The following is an 18,561-nucleotide window of genomic DNA, read 5'->3' on the forward strand; positions in this document are numbered from 1 at the left end:
CCATCCTTCCGTCGCATAGAGATGACGTTCGTCGCGGCGCGCGCTCCTCGCACGGATTGGCCGGGCTGACGCCAGAGAGGTCAAGGGGAGGGCACTAGATAACATGAGACACTTCGATTGGTTGCGCTCGGCTCCCGCCAGTATTGCGCGCGGTGATTGGTGGACTGAAGGCGTTCTTCGGGTGAGGGCGGGGTAGAGGTGGCCAAATGGTGGAAGTGAGTGCGGGGTAGAGTGAGTAAGAGGTGTTTTTGTTGTGGGTTTGTCTGAGGATTTGGTAATGGGAGGCGTTTTTCTTTAATTAATCTTTTTTTCTTTAAGGCAACTCTAGTCCTGATGCAGTAGCTGGAGCCGGCTGGGAGGCGGTCGCGGATGCCGTGGGCAGTGTTGGAGGCCCCGCAGTGTGTCGCCCCCCGGTGCTGAGGCGATGGAGCCGCTGCCGGAGCTCTACGCCATCTTCCAGGGCGAGGTGTGTGAGCACAGTGCTGGGAAGCAGAGGAAGATGTGGCTCTGTTCCTTATTGCTGCTTAGTTTGGGCCTTTATCCATGTGCATCTGTGTTTGTGTGCTCATGTATGAAACTGTGTGCATATAAGCCTCTATAAGATGCTTGTTTTGTCTGGATAGCACAGGAGCAGCTGGCCCCGTGTGCTCTTGTTATCAGGCAGTGCTGGCTCTAACCTGCTGAGGTGCCCAAAGTTGTAGGAAATCATGTGAGCCCTCTGGATGTCATGTGTGTTCTAAACCACTTTATTGAGAGCAGGTGTTTTAAGGGCTTTCTCTTAAACGTTGTGTTGGTTTTCTTCACAGGTGGCTGCTGTGACAGAGTATGGGGCATTTATAAAAATCCCAGGCTGCAGGAAGCAAGGTTTGTTTCTGTTATTTTATTTGGACTTGGTAATGTGTCCAAGCTGAGCAGCCAGGCTCGGGATTAAGCACTTGGCAGCTTTTAGAAAAAGTGTTGCTTTTTTAATAAAGAGCCAGTTGATGCTCTTAGAACGTAGAATTTAGATGGTATGCTTGCATGTGAGACTCAGAGGTCTGTTTAGATATGGCTTTTTCCTAAGTGTGGTATATTTACGTATAGGCAAAATAGAGAATTGCTATAGCTTCATGGTTTGCGCTGCTTATTTCTCTAATGGCCCTTTTGAATGAGTTTAATGGAAAAGACTGAATTAAAGCTCAGATAAAACAAATCACGGCTGTGTTCAAGCTCTGTTTACAGTTGTGGGAAAGATGCAGTGTGAAACAAACTGATTTTACATAAAGAGCAATATTAGTTTGTTGCTCTGTTATCTGACAAATAGTCACTTCCCAGTGATTCAAAAGTGCCCAGTTACTTTTGTGCCAGTTCTAATAAAAGTTTTGGACAGAAGTGTGTCTGCTGTAGAGAAGTTGCTTTGAGGTGCAGAGCCTAAACAAACTGTGTTTCTGTACTTCTCCTTCATACACACCTATTACTGTGCTAATACACATTACCACACATACACAAAAGTAGAAATACTGAAAAGGATGTGCTGAAGATCAAAAAAATGAATAGTGTTTATTTTGTAGTATTATTTCTTGATTAGTGCACAACTTTTTTTTTCCCCCTTTCTTCCAAAATTCTGATCAGGCCTTGTTCATAAGACTCACATGTCCTCCTGCCGCATAGATAAGCCCTCGGAGGTAGTAGATGTTGGAGACAAAGTATGGGTGAAGCTCATTGGAAAAGAGGTAACATTAATTCTTGTTCCTTCTGTGCTGTATAGATATAAGTAGATTGTAATACAGTATCCTGTAAGAACAGTGGACTTTGAAATTCTGTGTGCAGGGGCTGTGTGCTCATTGCTTTGTTAGGGGTGTGATGTGTTGATTTTTGCCAGTGGGTGAGCTCTGCCTACTTTCAAATGTGACTTTGGGCACTGACTTCTGCCTCAAAATAATGCAGTTCAGGAAAAGGGTCTTCATTAAAGCTTTTGACTGAAAAGCAGCAGAATTGTACTCTTTCTCTGCACACCCATTCCCACCTTGCATTGTCAAGGGCTGTAAGGAAAAGGCTGGTACAACTTAATTTTTCAGGATGCAAATTTGCTAAACTACTGATCTGGGGGATTTCTCTTGTGGGTGATATATTTGAGAATTATAGCAGAGTTTCCAATTCTTCCTCGGTACAGGTTTGGTCGTATTGATTTTCTGCTAATTTGAAAGGATTTATAGTGATCTTGTCTTTTTTTCTGGATCAGCTACTTAAGCAGAAGCTTTTCTGTTTATCGGAGTGCTCTACACTGAAAATGCAACTGCAATATAATAGAACAGAATCGCTTTGGCTTGGTATTCTTTATAGTGCTCTGTTCTGCTAACAATTTCATTCCTTCTCTCTGTAGGCCTCATGGATTGTATTAATTAGCATCCTGTCACTTACTCTTGTTCCATTAATTTCTCTTTCAGATGAAAGATGACAAACTGAAACTGTCCCTTTCCATGAAGGTTGTTAACCAAGGCACAGGGAAAGATCTTGATCCAAACAATGTTTCCCTTGAGTAGGTAAATCTACTGAGTAGAGTATAACAGGTCGTGCAGGTTGCTGCTGCCTGCTTTTCCCTGCCTGTCCTTCCTAGCCTTCCTGCCATAATTATCTTCAAGGTCCTCCTTCCTTCAGAGGGTGAGGGAAGCTCTTCCTGAGCTGCTTAGCAGTGCACTGGCTGGTTGGAGCGCTGACTGTAGGTGCTTCCTTGGTCGTGCTGCTTAGAGGCTGGCAGGAATTTCACTCTAGCAGTGAATTTCAGCCCTTTGCACCCTGGTAGCATTTTGGTTCTTGCATTTAGTGATGGTTGTGCACTTGTGCTGGGAAAGTTGTTCATCCAAGATGGGCATAGACTCACTTGTACATGATATGAAACCAAATCTCAACTGCTCAGATGTTCCAGAGCTTCCTTGTCTACCTTTTCCTGTGACGTGTCTTGCAGATCAAATAAAATTGCACGCTTGTCCAGTGTGAAAATAAAACAATATGGATGTTACTGTAAAGGACTTAATTGCAGCTTCTAGCATTTGCCTGCTTTGTGTAGAAGCTGTTCAGTTGATCTTAAAATACAAGGTATCATTAATATGCTCTTAATGATGTGGTTTATTCTAATGTATAGGTTGTCATTCTTTGATTTAGCCTAATTGTGCTTTTAGAGCAACGTTTGGAGGGGAAGGGAGGGAATTTAGCTTGCCTGTGTGTAACTATAAAGGGTTGAGATTGAAAGTGGAACTTTTCTTCTTTTTCCAGTCAGGATGAGAGGAAAAAAACGCACGTTTAGAGACTACACCAGTCAGAAGATCACACTTGAAGCTGTCTTGAACACTGTGTGCAAGAAATGTGGCTGCAAAGGTATGTTTTTGTGGCGTTGTTTTGTTCTTTCGACACAGCCTTGTTCTAACCAGATAGTGACCTGTGGATGGAATTGTAGTGATGTCTGTCTTACTGCGTTTTGTTTTGTAAGGGCTAAATTTTGCTTTGAGGAGAACAACGTTATACATCAATTGTTGTGCAGAGTGAAGACTTAAATAAATTCCTTTTAGAAGGTGTGTTTCTTAAAACTGCATCCCTGAGCCTTCTGAGTATGGGTTCTCTTCTTCCTGTGTTTTTATTCTGCCTTTATAACCAAGGCTTCATTCTGGTTTTGCATTGTAAGAAAAAAATGCATGCCTTCACCAAACTGTTTCATGAGGGTAAGAAAGGTCAGTGAAAATGACTTCACTGATTAGTTGCTGGAAACACAGTGTAATTTTGCAAGCAGCTGTCTTAGAGCTCTGGGTAAGCATTTTTACCTAAGGCTTTTGTATTTTGCTTAGTGCAACAGTGGGAAGTTAGCTTATGTGGTACTTCTACAGTAGCTTTGCAAGCGTTGAGGACTCAGGTAGTTCTTTGTATCTTGAGTTTTTGCTGCACCCAACTTCTTGTCTTACATTGTTTGACCATAGAGTATAAGTGGTTAGACTGGAGTTGATGCTATTTTGGAGAAGGCTAATAAAGACAGATAGAAGGCCAGCTATTAAACGCCAGTCTGGTTCTGTGCAGTGGTTGTATGAAATGTCATTCTAAAGAAACTCCAGAACTTACCTAGATCCTTCATTTTTCCACTCACCCACCAGATATCCATCCCTCCTGTGTATACTTTTTCATGCTGCTTACGTCCTTGCCCTTACTTCCCTGTTCATAAAGAGTGTTTTAGCTTTGCTTTGACTAGTCTTTCCAAAATGATGTACTTTGCACTTATTCTCATCTTTTTTAATCAGGGCATGCTAAAGTAGTACAAATACCTGGACAAAAAAATGTACATTCGAGATTGTTGTATTGTGGCTACCAATAAAAAAGGTTGTTGTTGGCACTTCAGGTGTATGAAATGCAGTTGTACAAAATAGGAGTGTGTGAGGGATTGCTCCTTCAGACATTCTTTTGCAGGTCATTTTGCCAAGGAATGTTTCATGCAGCCTGGAGGGACCAAATACAGCCTGATTCCAGAAGAGGAAGAAGAGGAGGTGACAGCAGCAGAATGTGAAAGACGCGGAAAGAGCAGTGTGTCTGATGATTCTTCAAGGAAAAGGAAGAAGGTATGAGGTACCTTACTGCTAGTCTGGAAAAGTGAGCCAGACAAGATGGTTCTGTTGAGTTGCATCTGTGATTTACTACAGCATGCGATTGAGTGGACATTTCTGGGCTGAGGAAGTGGCAGATTCTGTAGCTAAATGACAATCTCTTCTACGGACTCGGCAGTAGTTCTTAATCTGTCTCCTTTTATTCTTGTTAAACTGTCCCTAAGCTGTGTTATAACGCATAGCTCTCAAAAGAGGTTCCTTACAGTGAGAAAGGGATCTTTTTCTTGTTGTGAAGCTCAATAGAACTTACTTAGGTTTCCTGAATTTCCATGTTTCTTGCCAATAGTGCTCTTTTGTCTTCTCTCTTACTGCTCCTATCCAATCACCTTTATTTAATCTGAAGCAAATGCTCACTGCTGCCTTGCCAGCTTGTTTGATGTGAACTAGGTATATCTGCATACGCCAGGGTAAAATCACAGGTTGTATTTGCACAGGAAGCATACTCCATTTCCAGGCTATAAAGCTACAAATTTCCAGGGATAAGAGATCTTTTATGTTCTTGTATCTTAATCTTGGAATGGTTGAACTCTGGTTTCAGAGCATACTGATTTAATTAAGGAAAAAAAAAAGTAGATGAGGTTTGAATCTAAAACAGGAGTGCTTGGTGGTCTGTCTCATTATACGGAAGTGAGACTTTGAGACTTGAGAAGTGAGGTTTTGAGACTCCAGTAAGTAAACACTTTGTCAGCCACCTTCACAACATGAGTCTCCATCACTCTTCCAAAGCCTTTTTTTTTTTATTCCCCCCACCCTCCCCTTCCTTCTAGCCATTCTGTTTTACTGGAGAGGGGCAGCAGACAGTAAGGGCAGTGGGATTTCCCTTGTTTAGAAGCAGGTCAGGCTGCAGAAGGGGAAAACTTTTGGTAGAGGTAGTGAGATGTGCTTTGCTTCCTAGTACATAGGCTCTCATTCAATAGTGTGCTGGGCTTGTCTGTGGTGTGTTGTTATGCTGCAGTGTAGAATACATGTAATCTTCTCTATTCTGGTCTTGGAAGCACTCAACTGAACTGGCTTGTCTCGGAGATCCCAGCATAACTGTGACTGTTTCAGACATCAGTCTTGCCATGGTGAGAGTAGGCTGTTGGCAAAAACTCAGCAGAGCTTGCTTCTCCTACCTGGAGTTCTCCCTCTAGAACAACGACGATTTACCTGGTAGTGGCTCACTTTGTCTTACAGTGTAGCTGTTATTTCAATTCTATTGGGAAAACCTGTACTGGGAGGTACACAAATAGTGCTTTATCACGTTGGTGCCTATCCAATGTGGTAGGGGTTACCTGTGGAGCCTTGCCCTGCTGGGACTGCAGGATATGTGGGTCACTGTTGTGAATTGGTTACTTTCTTTTTTTGTTTTCTAGTCCGTGGATTAACGGCTTTTCTTTAAATGCTGCTTGTTTCTTTGATCTTCTCCCTTCTCAAGTAGGAGATCAAAAGTTTTCAGATGTTTTCCAGTGCTGGAAAATAAAACTTTGAGCCTTCTAGAGGCAGGATGTGGGATCCTCGAAATGAATAGCTCCCTTGTTGACTTGGGTGCCTGCTGTGATCTTGTCTGGGAGCCACTGTGTGCTTCCCTGCTTGCCTGGAGCCCTGAGAGGGTTTACACAAAATAGAAATAGCTCGATCTACCTAGTGAGAATTACTTTGCAAACCCCATCCAATCTGATGTTTGTTATGTAGGTGTAGAAGCAGTATATTTTTAGTGAGTAGAGAGGTGCTTGGCAGATAAGAAACTGCTGTTTAGTGTCGTAGTAATAGCACTAATGCTCTAGGTTGTTCATTATCAGCACTTTCTGTGTCCCTGACCTGCTAGTTTCTTGCAGTCCCTGAGTGCTTTTTCCTCCCTCCAGACACTCCTTAAAGAGATGCTCTGGGAACCTTACTCCCTGCTTTGTCTGCATGTCATCCCCAGAGTTACTGTATGGCTGGATCCTTCCTTTTTGGAGAAATGTGGTTTGCTGCTGTTGTCCTGGTTTGTGAGAGTCCTGGAAGAAAAAAAAAACAGTGTTTTTTGTACCACTGAAATCTCTTCCATACCACAGTGGAGACAAACACAAAGTTCTTCAGTTTTCTACTCTTCTCCTGCCTGAATTTTATGATGTTTACAGAGTGGAGCTCTCTGCTCTGGAACATCCGCTTCTGTAATGACAGTGGGTACGAGACTTTCTCCTTACAGATCACCATGTCAATACTACACACCTCCTGTTATCAGTGAGAAAACAGTGGCTGGTGGCAGAAGCTCATCTAGTGCTGTCACTGTGCTGTGGAAGTACCAGAGAGCATCTGAGGAGCCCTGACAGCTGTGCAGGCTGTTGCTGTGTCCCTTTCACTTTTACTCTGTGGGTCACAGGGTGAGGGAGCTCCTATGGGAACACGGCAGTGTGCCTGTGCTGAGCTTGCGTAGGAGGGAGGCGTGCTGAGAAAAAACAAACCCTTCTGATTCTTCTCTCTTGCCCTCTGAGAAAAGAACTGCTGTTTCAGCACTAGGAGGAATATCTCTAATGTGAACTTTATAAAAATGACCTGTCCTCTGCTGTGGTTTCGCAATGGTCACTGGAACTGTATGGTAAATGTGATCTGTGATGGCTTTTCTGCAATCCTCATAGCTTTTTTCTCCCATCCTGTAAAAGATTACCGTGAAGTATTCCTGTAGTCTTTCAATTAAAACCACACCTCATTACGTTGTTTGTTCAATGAACTGTAACTCATCAAGCTCATCTGTTCTTGCCTGTTGCTAATTCTTAAATGACAACAGGGCATTGCAGAGTCATGTCCACTTCCTTCACACAGTGTGCATTTCTCTTTAACATCCTTATCTATGCTTTTCTGACTTTTGCTATTTCTAATAAATGGCCATAGCCTAGACTCTTCTCATCAGATAAATTTTAACTGGTCGTTAAACGAGGAGTAAAATATATTTTTTGGATTTACATTATGAATCTCATTTAATATTAAACTGAGAGATGGGGGTTTTTTTTATTTTGTATTTTTTTAATTAAAAACTTAGCAGGAATATCAGCACCTTGCTAGAGATGCAGGAGGACAGACAGCTGGAAATCCACTTTCCTTTATCCCAAAGATAGACATAAAGGCTCTAAACAACACCATGGCTACAAAGTGCTGGTGAAAAATTCTTTAAACTTCTTTGAGAGTTGTGGACACTCCCCTCTTATCTCAAAATCAAATACTTGTAGAAGGAATGAGCTGTTCTAACATTCTTAGAATGTAGCCCCAAGCAATCTGTCTTACAAAGAACAGGAAAAGGCCTGGAGTAATGTGGTCCCCTTTAATAATACCAGCTTCTTCAAAATACCTGGCAATAGGAAAGCCAGGGCTATCAGGCTGTAGCCCAGCTGCTCAGCTTCTGTGTGCCAGCCCTCAACACAGTTGCTGTATTTGAAGGATTTTGAAGCAAGTTTGTTCTATTTTAGTAGAACTGTAATAGATGTACTGAACAGTGCATATGAAGAACTGTAATGATCTTTGTACTTGTAAAGATGCTCAGAGGCAGCCACCATTCAGAATCTGGGCAAAATTTGGGCAAGAATCTCTCACACTGCTTGCACAAATGCAGTGTTTGTAGTACTGAGGGAGTGCCTGGATGTGCCTGAGAACAGAGCTGAGCTCAGCTTCATCCATCAGCAGCAATCCTCTCTGGAGACCTGTCTGTACCTCTGGGCCTGGGGAGGCTTTGCTGCTGTTATTAAAGGCAGAGTCTGGACGTTTACTTTATTACTGACATGCAAACCAGAGGAATGCTGTGCAGTGCAGGTAGCTCCTGGTGAGTGGGGCAAGTCCAGCATGCAGCAGGGCATGGGAAGGCAGCTGAGTGCTGCTCGTTCTGTACCAGGATGCTGGCACTTAAAGTCAGGTCTTGTGGTCTAGTGTCTTTTCCTTTGTGACTGTGATTGGTGTACCTCTCCCTGTAATCCTGAGGGGACAGCTGTGACATCCTGTCTTATCTTCAGCCTTTGCATGCTGAGACAGCTTCCCAAGCTCTGGAATGAAACTGTTAGTTATGGTCTTCTCCAGTTTTCTCACCACATGCACTGCCTGGAAAAGCTTGAGAAAATTCTCCACACTGAGTCCTTTTTCCTAGAAGATTTAACTCTTAACAGTCTTCAGAAGAAGATGGTAGTGGTTTGCTTCTGCCCTCGCCATGTGAGTCTTTGTAGTGAAGTCGGTATTGTCACAGTTATCATGGTGCTGTTGTGGAGCTACAGAAGCTGATACCTGCCAAAAGCCAGCTTGGTTCTCTGAATCTTCCCTGAGGTCTGAGAGGCCTCAAGCTGTGCCTTGTCTTTGCTGTATGGTCTCCCTAAAATAATTGCTGTGTTTCACATTTAATAAGTTACTAGCTTCCTTCTTTCTTTCTCCTTAGTTGAGAGTGCCTGTCTGGTGCTGTGGTGTGTTATCCATGCTGAATTGAGATTTTTAGATGGGCTGCTCATATCCCCACTCTTAGGGGAGAACGTGTTACCAATGACTACTAAATGAAACGTGTACACCCCTCAGCTTGTCTTCCTGTGAGCTGGTGTATTCATATGGAGACCACGCTTGCCTGGAAGTGACTGAAGTTAATGGAAGGAATGTTTTGTGGGGAGGAGGGGGAGAACTCAGCCTTCTCTGTGCTCTTTGCATTGAGGCACTTTTTTCCCCAGGCAATCTGAAGACAGCTTGCCCTTTATAGCATGAGGTGAGGCACTGGAGGGCTGCCAGCAGCTGGGTGAAATGCCCTGTTAAAGCATACCTCCACACTGCGTGGTCTTGGCTTTAACATCCTCCCTTGTCACAGTGAGCTGCCAGAGGACCTTCAAGCCAACAGCAGAAGCAGAGTCAGGATGGAAAAGTCAGTTATTATGGGGGATTTTCCCCCCCATCTTTGCCTCATTTATTATTTTTCTGTTCTTAGCAGCTGTTTCTCACACGAATACTGGTTTCTTCATTTGCAGTCTTGTGGGTGAGTAGGCACGTTGCCTTTCTCAGGCTTCCTTCTGTGAAGCAAGTTTCTTTTAGGTGGATGCTTTCCAGTTTTTTAGCTGGGATGGCTGTTTTCGCCTGGGTGGGGTGGGTGTGTAGCCAGCCCCAGGCAGTGCTGTAGGCATCCCAGAGTGACTCAGGACAGGCCCGCAGTGTCAGTGCTGGATTCAGACCTTCAGCACCCAGTTCTGATCCTAGCTTTGTTGGAGCAGGTAGAAATACTTGCCCACGTGAGTCATTCTGATTCTGTGTAGGTATCACTTGTATATCCATGACTGATGGTGCTGTTCCCTTTGCCTGTTCATGTATTCTTTTCCTCTTCCTTGGCTTAACTGTTCTTCTGGGTTGGCTGTGGATGCACGGAGCAGCTAGCCAAGAGAGGAAACCTTCCAGAAACCTTGTTCTGCCTGTAGCCCTGGGTCTTGCACAATTGTGCCTTTGGGCTTGCTGCTTTTTTGAGTTTCCTCATGAAACGAGTGCATGGCACAATCAGCCCTGCCAAGGCAGGGGTGTGATTTACAGCAGGCCTCTTCCAGTAAAATTCTACTGCAAGCCCAAAGGTGACCTTGAGGTCATTGGAAACACCTGGCATTGAAAATAAGCAGAGCTGCTAGCTTGGGGTCTCCAGGCTTCTCATTTTACTCTCCCTTGCATAGTGGAATGTAAAACATGTTTTATATGGCAAACAGTGGAAACATTGTGTTTGGGACTGTCAGTGGCAGTGCCCATCTCTGGCAGTGTCTCTTTGCTTTTGCCCCACTTGGAGGTTGTTTCTATGAGCTCACTTCCACTCCAGCTGTGTTTCTGCAAACCCCTGCGATAGTTCAGTGCTTTCAGGAAGAGCCATTCTTGGGCCCAAGCTGTGCATGGAGAGCGCAGTGCTTGTGAACTGTGAGAGGATGACAAGACTAAATAAGATGCATGTGGGGAAAGGAGCTGGGCTACAGATAGGGAAAAAGCCTCATCTAGTATAACTAGCACTTGGACTTGCCTGCATAACTGGGTAATGGAATAGGGTGCTGGTTTTCAGCAAGTTTGGGAAAGTCTGTGCCAGCCTTACGCAGGCAGGTCCAGAACAGTTAGCACACATATATTGTCCAGGAATGTGTAGCTCACTTCAAGCAAAAACACCAGTATAGGGCTTAGAGCAGCAAGCTTTGCTTGCTGGGCTGCATTCCTCACTGCAGTTGGCTGAGCCTATCACATATTTGCAGTGGCACGGGTGGCCTTGCTGGCCCATCTCAGTTTTGTGAAACTCCACTTTGCATGTCTTCTTATGTCCTTCTTATGCCCTTGAGCTGCAGTGAAAATTCATGATACACATCTGCAGAGAAAGGTCTCTTTCTTAGTGTTGATACGACTGTGGAAGAAAGCAGTGAGTGCTTGTTGCTGGATGGAATGCTTGCTGGACTTAGATGGAGATCTGGAACCATCATTAGCAGTCTCAGCATGCTTTACAATATACTGCATGTTGGGCCTGCTCACCTGCATGGTGCTTTAATTTACTTCCCAGAATCATGGTGTTGCTATCCTGCTCCCCTCTGGTGCTGGGGCTGCTTGGTTTGCACCCTGCAGGTGGTGGCCCAGCTGCTGCTCTGGGCTGAGGGGCACAGCAGGGCTGCTGCTGGCCTTCATGTGCTGTCTGCACAGCCAGATAGTATCCTCCCCCTCAGTCCTGCTGTCTAATTAGGTAGATACAAATTGCCATCCCTGCACAGTTAAATAGTCTTTGTCTGCCTTGAGATTCTCTCTCTGATGCAACTTTGGGAGGAGGTGTACTGCAGTACTGATTTCAGAGTAATCTGTGCTAAGAAGTTACTGCTCAGTGCCTCAGAACTCAGTTCCTCTTATAAAGTTCCTTGCACGACTTATTCAAGAACCAGCTCATCTTTTTCTGCATATAAATGCAGAAATGCATGACAGAAAGGTCCCTCTTGAATGCTGTGTAGCTTTTGTTTCAGAGCCTCGCAGCAATGCAGCCCTGGGGGTTCAGTGATGCCTCTAACCTCTGCAGGCCACGTGGTGGGAAGATGAGATTGTGCAAAGAGGGTTATTGCCAAAGGGTGCTTTCCTCATCCCATCTCCCCTACAGGGAAGGCCAATGGAAACTTCACATCTGAAAAACATTTGGGGCCAACTTGAGGGGTGGGAGGGGGTGGTGTGGGGTCCGCCCCAACGCAGCTGCTGTCAGAGCTGTGGTGTGCTGGGAGGTGAGAGGTCCTGGAGGACCATCCCGTCCCTCTCTCCGTGGTTCCCAGGTAATGACTGTGATGGTTGAGGTTTCCAAACTATTCCTCTGGATTTTGGCTACGCTTAGGCTTTGCAGTAAGGAGAAGGGTGTGTTGTTGTTAGTGCTCCAGTGCATTAGTGTTCTTTTCCTGGCAGCCTGTGGGCTGCTGATGATGTGGGGAAGTGGGGATAGCACTCACTTCCAGCTTGCTGTTTCAGAAACTCATTCTGTTGGCAAAAGTTTTCCTCCTGCCAACCCTTATAAAAAGGAATAGCCTTAAATAAGGAGTACTTTCTTTGTGACGTGACTACCAGTATCCGGGCTTGGATTTCCATTTCAGTATCCACCTCTGCCCTGCCAGCTGTCAGAGGGTGCCTGCTGCAGCTATGGGCTGGCACAGGTGGCAAAGTCCATGCAGCTGGGGCAGAGCCTGTGTGCATCATCGTGTTGGGACAGGCTCACTTCTCTCACGGCGTTTCAGGCTCTCATGACAGCAAATGGCTCGGTGCCCTGGTGAACACAAGTGACGGTTTTCCCACGTGCAAAGCTTTATTTGTTTTGCTTCATTCGATAGGAAAAGAAGAAAAAAAAGAAGCACAAGAGTAAGCAGTCCTCCGAGTCTGACTCGGACAGCTCTGACTCAGACAGCGATGGGGCTCAGCCAGCCAGCAAGAGGGCCAAGCATTCAGGGAAGGCCAGCAAGGCTCAGAAGAAGAAGAAAAAGAAGCATAAGAAGAAGACCAAAGAGTGACAGCAGGCAGAGAGGGGCACTGCTGTTGTGAATCCCTGGAATGTGCTGCTGGGAGCAAGCAGGAGCAAGTCAGTGTGCTCCTTGCAGCGAGTCAAGGAGTTTCCTTCTTCCAAAAGTAATGCTCAGCCTGTGTTGTTAAAGTTGTTGACTTTGCTCTAAGTTTTCCTCTGTTACCTTAGGCATGGGCTGCCATTTTCTCCCACCGAGGCCAGTGGGTGTGCCTGTCAGCATAGTCTAATTTAATTACACCCATTCATCAGCCCCTCTGTGTCCTGTAGTCTCCTGTTGGGCTGGGTAAACTGCCACCACCCTGCAGGCGCCCTGGTCAGCGTCAGCCCTGAGCTGTGACATCAGTCCTGGATGCAGTTGCCTGTAAAAGGTGGAGCTGTGTGTCCCTGCGCCCCAGCCTGCCTGCACACGTGCTCTGTTGGATGGGTGCAGCTGCAGTGACCGAGCACAGCCCTGCTGCACAACAGCTCCAAGGAAGGGCACTGCTATCTGTGCCCTCGCCCCGCTCCTTTCCCAATGCAAGGCGCTGCCTGGAGGGGCTCGGTTCGTGAGTTGGCTTTGGTACACAAACCCTCCCCCTGCTGAATTCATTTTTTGTCTGTAAACATTGAAAGTGGCAGAGTGAGAAGCGAAGTGGTGAGTGGTGATATTTTAAGTAAACATTAACTGTGGTGTATTTGCTGCCTTTGTAAAGGATGGAAAATAAATCTCTCAAATCTCCAGGTGTACTTTGTACTGTTCTCTTTCTTTTGTGTGCTCCACACTTTCATCTTGAGCAGTGGATAAAAGAGCCCTTGGCCTGCAAGCTGAGCACTGCTTGCTTGGGAGGAGATGGGATGTGTTATGGAGTTTTGATAACCAGGCAGGGGGAAGCCCTGTGCCAGAGCCTGCAGGGGTTCCCTGGGATGAGGATGCCATCCCCACAAGAAGACTGGTGTGCGGTGGGGCTCACTGTGCCTTTTGGTGATGGCCCGTAGTAGTGACTGCATTGGGAGTGCTGTAACTGGAGCTGAAGGTCAGGGAGGTTTTGCTGAAGTGGGGCCATTTCCAGTGCTGCTTGCCCAAATCTCAGCCTGACACAGCAGGGTTGGGGCTGGGCACAGGGCTTCAGCCCCTGAACTCCTTCAGATGTCCCTATGGCTCAGCCTGACTTTGAGCTGGTCCCTTTCCAGCCCAGGACCTGACGTGCTCTTGACCTTGGCTCCTCAGCTCCTCTGGGGCCAGGCACGTCACATCGCCTGATGCTTTGGCAGGCAGCACCTGTCTGAATTAGTGGCATGACGTGTGCTTGTATCCTGGATGATTTATAGCAGAGCTGCCACTGGAGTGAACTAATATCCCCTCCAAAAAAAAGGCTGTGCGTCCACCTGGCACTGCAGTGCTGATGCAATGGGTGGCAGAGACCCTGAGTGCAGTGGGGCTGCAGGCCCTGCCCTACAGTGGGCTCACCAGTCCTGCTGGTGGGAAATGGCTGCTGCTGGGCTTTTCCCACATGTTACTGTGTTTGTGAGCCCGATGGGTGCCCTGTGGGAAGAGAACATGTGCCGTTCAGCAGATAAAGGGGACGGTGATAGCCCGTGGGTGCACATGCCAAAAGCCTTTTTCCCAAGCACACCAGCCACAGCTCTGTAACAACATCGCTTTTATTATTTTTCCACGTGGGTTCTTCCATTAAAAAAAAAAAAAACAACAACAACCACCATAACGCCCTCACCCCAACCAGCCCCATGAGACCACAGCATCACGGCGCGGTGGCTTTGGAGGGCTCCGGCACTGTGGTGCGCCGCGCACCGCGCGGGGAAGGCAGAGACAGTTCAGTGCTGGAGCTGGCACTGGGGGCGGGCAGGGAGCTGGGGACAGCCTCTATGATGCCTTCTCATAGGTGCGGGTGGAGACCACGTTGCCCATGGTGAGAGTCTGGGGGCAAAGAGCAGGAGGTGAGCACCGGGGTGGGATTTTGGGCATCCCCCATCTAAAATCCTTTTTATTTCCTTACCAGAATCAACTTCCCATCCTTCAGCTCCCGCACTAGCGATGTCTCCTTCCCATCCCACTTCTGCACGTGGACCAGCTTGCCTCCATCTAGCTTGACCAAGGACTGTGGAGAGAGAGCAGAACCACCGTTCCCCTCATGGCTGGAGCTTCGCTGCTCCATCCTTGCAGCTTTGGATGCTCCTTTTCATGCCATGGGGCCCAGAGACCAGCGATGGGTGCCTCCAGGATCCCTGGGTGCCAGCATCCCACCTGTCTCTACTCACCCAGCTTGGCACAAGACAGCAGCTGGGTCACAATCGTAGTCCCTATTGGCACCGGGGGCCACTGTCACGGTGACCCTGCCCTCCCTGCCTCACAGCTGCATCCTGAGCTGAGCTGTTGAACAAGCCCCTGCTCATCCAGGCTGCTGTTTGCATAGCTGCTGCTGTTGACTCAGCCCTGAGAGCCCAGCCAGCGCCAAGGTTAGCGTGACAGCGGGCTCAGCTGTGCCAGCATGGGAAGTGGCAGTGGCTGCCCAGCTGTTCTGCTATCCCCCCACTGCCTGGCATCCAGTCCTCTGCCTCCCAGTGACATTTCTCAGCTCCAACCCAGGGGACCGCGTGCCCCCAGCTGTCCCAGCCTCTTGTCCCCTGCAGACCTCCCTGTGCTCCCAGTACTGCTGCTCTCCTGGAGCACAGGCACCCAAGGGCTGGGCTTCCCATGGCTCAGGTCCCCAGCACTGCACAGGTTCTGCTGCATCTCACTGACCCCACGTCTTGGTTGACATGGCTTGAGTCCATCCAGCCCTTCAGTGCCTCCATGGGTCAGGGCTCTGCATGACTTAAGATTCTCCATTGTTTGGGTCTTCTCACAGTGGTTGGATGTCCCCATAGCTTAGGACTCCCCATTACCTGCATGTCCTCAGGTCTCCCCATTGCTTGAGTCACCCCACGGTTGGATGTTCCCATGGCTTGGGTCTCACCATGATGTGGGTCCCTGCAACCCACTTGGTTCCCTTCATGGGTAGGGACTCTGCATTGGTTTTGATCTCCTCATGGCTTGGGTTACCCATGGCTGGGTGCCCCCAAACCTCAGCTCTCCCCACTACTTGTGTGTCCCATAGCTTGGGTATCCTCATGGTTTAGGTCTCCCCATGACTTGGATGTCCTCATAGCTCAGGTCTCCCCATGGATTGGTGTCCCCATGGCTTAGGAGCCTCCATGACTTGAATGTCCCCGAAGTTCACATCTCCCAGTGACTCGATGTCCCCATAGCACAGATGTCCTAATGCTTCACGTGTCCCCATTGCTTGGGTGCTCCACAGCTCAGCTCCCTTCAGAGCTCAAGTTCTCCGCTCCCTGCACCCCATACATCCTGGGTCTCCCCCAGTTTGGTGGCTCCTCTCCTTGGAGCACCCCACAGCCCAGCAGCTCCACAGCTCCCTGCTTGGCTGCGTGGGGGCTGCCAGACGGGCCCCCCTTTTATTGTTTGCCCTCTGGCAGCCAGCCGAGGGGTGTCTGAAGGGCACTTCCCTGGCTGCTTCACACGTCCCTGCCACACACCAGCAGCCAAAGAGCTTTTAGCATAGTTTCCACCACCCTGAGCAGAGCGGCCCTACGCTTGGGGCCGAGCTGTCACGAGACAAAGCGGGCAGGCTGGTTATAGTCAAAGCTGTGCATGGAAATAGCTCCCAGGGGCCAAACCCGTGCTCTACTGCTGCTCTGGTTCCCCTGCAAGAGGGATGGCACCGGGGGGGCTGAGCAGATGGAGCAGACGATGAAGACAGAAGTATGCTGCAATGTCTGCCTGGCACTACCGCCTTGCTCACACTCGCCCCGTTTCAGCCCAACCTCACTCCACACCCAGCCCTGTGCCTGCTTCCCCATGGGGCAGGAAGGAGTTTTGTGTCCTACAAGCCCCATGGTGGCCCCCGAATCTCTTTTGCAACACAGCCACTTGGTTACAGCATCGCCTTCTGCAAAACCCAGCTGCAAGCGGTGGCAAGGGGTGCAAAGGGAAAAGGGCGGAGGGAAGCAGCCCCCCAGTTCCCTCACCTTGACATGCCTGTCATCGGCCGTGGTCTCATCGAACTCCTCATCCAGCTTGAAGCTGATCTCTGTGTTCTTGAAGGTGCTATGGGTCTTCACCGTCACCTTGTCGCCATCCACCTCGATGATGGTGGTGGGTTTGGTCAGGCCGGCCATCTGCCTGGTGGCAAAGCCCACCCCTGGTGGGGGTATGGGGGTCAGCACAATGTCCTCATGCATCACCCCAGAGCCCCTCCTGGTATTTTTGGATTTTTTTTGTGTGTGATTTTCTTTTTTTTGGGGGGAGGAGGGTCCCACTGCATCCCCATGGGGCCGTACTTTGGGGGGGGATCCGGGAATCACTCAGATGCTGCACCTTTATGGCTGGGCAGAATGGGAAGCACCTGTGGTCACCGCCCCTCCAGACCCCTCTGGGGCTGCGGTCTCATCCTGCCCAGGGATGGAGGATTCAGGACAGCGGATGTGGGCACGCACCCCCTGGGCCCCCCTCCTTCAGCCCTTCCTCCACACCGGGGTTGTGGGGGGGGATTCCACCCGTTCCCCCCACCCCCAACCCCGGCAGCAGCCCCTCCCCAGCACAGCACCGCGTCGCGCTTTCCTATTCCTATTTCTGTATTTTATTATTTCTATTTTTATTTTCCCCGTTTAAACCCGTGCAGTGCAGCAGCCGACGATCCCCACCCTCTCCAGTTAAAAAAATAAAAATAATAATTAAAAAAAAAAGGCGGAAAAAACGGCGATTTCCGCCCTCCCGACCCCCCACTCACCCAACGCCTTCATGTACTCATCGAAATTGGCCGTATCCACCAGCTTCCAGGTGCCCACGAACGCTTCCACCATGGCGAAGCCGCGCGTGTCCCCGCGTCCCTCTGTCCCCGCAGCGCCGCACCGCCCGCAGCTGCCGCCCGGCCCCGCGGCTCCTTAAATACCGGCCCCATCACATGATGGGAAGAGGCTCCAGAAATACCCCGGAGGGGACGGGCAGCGCTGCCAACCGCCGCCCCCCACCACCCCCCTCGCCTCGGCCGCCCCCTCCACCCCCGTCCCCTGCCCGTGCGCTGTGCGCGGCGCCACGGCGGTCGCGGACGCGCGTGGGTGCGTGGGGGGGTGAGGATGTGCGGTGGCGGTGGCCGCGCGCTCGTGGCCACGTGTGGGCGGAGAGGGGGAAACTGAGGCACGGGAGCGTCCGTGGGGACACGCGGGACCGTGTGTGTGTGCTGGGGGCAGCGAGGGCGAGGACGGCCACGTCCCCATCCCTCCCATCGTTGATGATTTCAGTCAACGCCTTTCGGACCCCCTCAAACCAGCCCCATCCCAACAGCTGCCCTGGGGTCCTGGCCCTGCTGGGTTCAGGCTTGAAGCCCCCCATGTCCCGTGGGTGTTGTCCCCCTGTCTCCTCCACGGGTGTGTCCCCACAGGGCTGGTGGCATCCGGGACACGACCCCCCCCCTCCTTCAGGCTCGGGTTGCAGCATGCCAGGAGATTGCGGTGGCAGTGGAATTTGGTGTCCCCTGCCCCAGTGGGCACTCAGCCCTGGCTCAGGGATGAGCCTCCTCCCATCCCCCCCTGACCCCGCCAGTTGTGCCCCATGGTGACAGCTCTGGGGGTCCCTTCGGCCAAAGTGTCACCAACCCAGGGACAGACACACGCAGGGGGTGGCTGTCACCCCTGGGGACATATTTATGGGAAGGGCTGAGCCTGTGGGGTCAGGCATCTTCTGCCCAATTTCAGCCCATTGGGTTTGGGGATTGGGTGGGAACCATCGTGTGTCCTCATAACGAGCACTGCAAGGCAGTGGCATAAGGGTCAAAGTGATCATGTCTGGGTGACACTCAGAGACACTTTGTCCCTCTTTCCATCCCCAGGGTGGCACTGCAGGCACCCAAAAATAGCTGAGGGCTCAAGTTCAGCCTCCTCCCCATGGCCTCGAAGGGGCTGCGAGTGGGAGCCCCT

At 49.3% G+C, this 18,561-nt stretch overlaps 2 protein-coding genes across 2 annotated transcripts; one reads left to right on the forward strand and one right to left on the reverse strand.

Annotated features, from left to right (window-relative positions):
* The first annotated feature begins 215 nt into the window (after window positions 1-215).
* ZCCHC17 (zinc finger CCHC-type containing 17) lies at window positions 216-13,308 on the forward strand. The gene is given in 9 exon segments (NM_206978.2): window positions 216-231; window positions 319-466; window positions 807-864; window positions 1,612-1,712; window positions 2,427-2,518; window positions 3,253-3,271; window positions 3,273-3,354; window positions 4,429-4,577; window positions 12,401-13,308. Coding segments are annotated over 8 exon segments (720 nt in total). The 5' UTR covers window positions 216-231; window positions 319-424; the 3' UTR covers window positions 12,578-13,308.
* Window positions 13,309-14,211: 903 nt separating this feature from the next.
* FABP3 (fatty acid binding protein 3) lies at window positions 14,212-17,504 on the reverse strand. Its single transcript, NM_001030889.2, has 4 exons — window positions 17,376-17,504; window positions 16,615-16,787; window positions 14,583-14,684; window positions 14,212-14,503 (listed from the first exon to the last, which is right to left on the reverse strand). Exons 1-4 carry the CDS (start codon window positions 17,446-17,448, stop codon window positions 14,450-14,452), a joined length of 402 nt encoding a protein of 133 aa, NP_001026060.2. The 5' UTR covers window positions 17,449-17,504; the 3' UTR covers window positions 14,212-14,449.
* Between the last annotated feature and the right edge of the window lie 1,057 nt (window positions 17,505-18,561).

This window comes from Gallus gallus, chromosome 23 (genome assembly GCF_016699485.2).
Source record: "Gallus gallus isolate bGalGal1 chromosome 23, bGalGal1.mat.broiler.GRCg7b, whole genome shotgun sequence".
Taxonomy (NCBI): domain Eukaryota; kingdom Metazoa; phylum Chordata; class Aves; order Galliformes; family Phasianidae; genus Gallus; species Gallus gallus.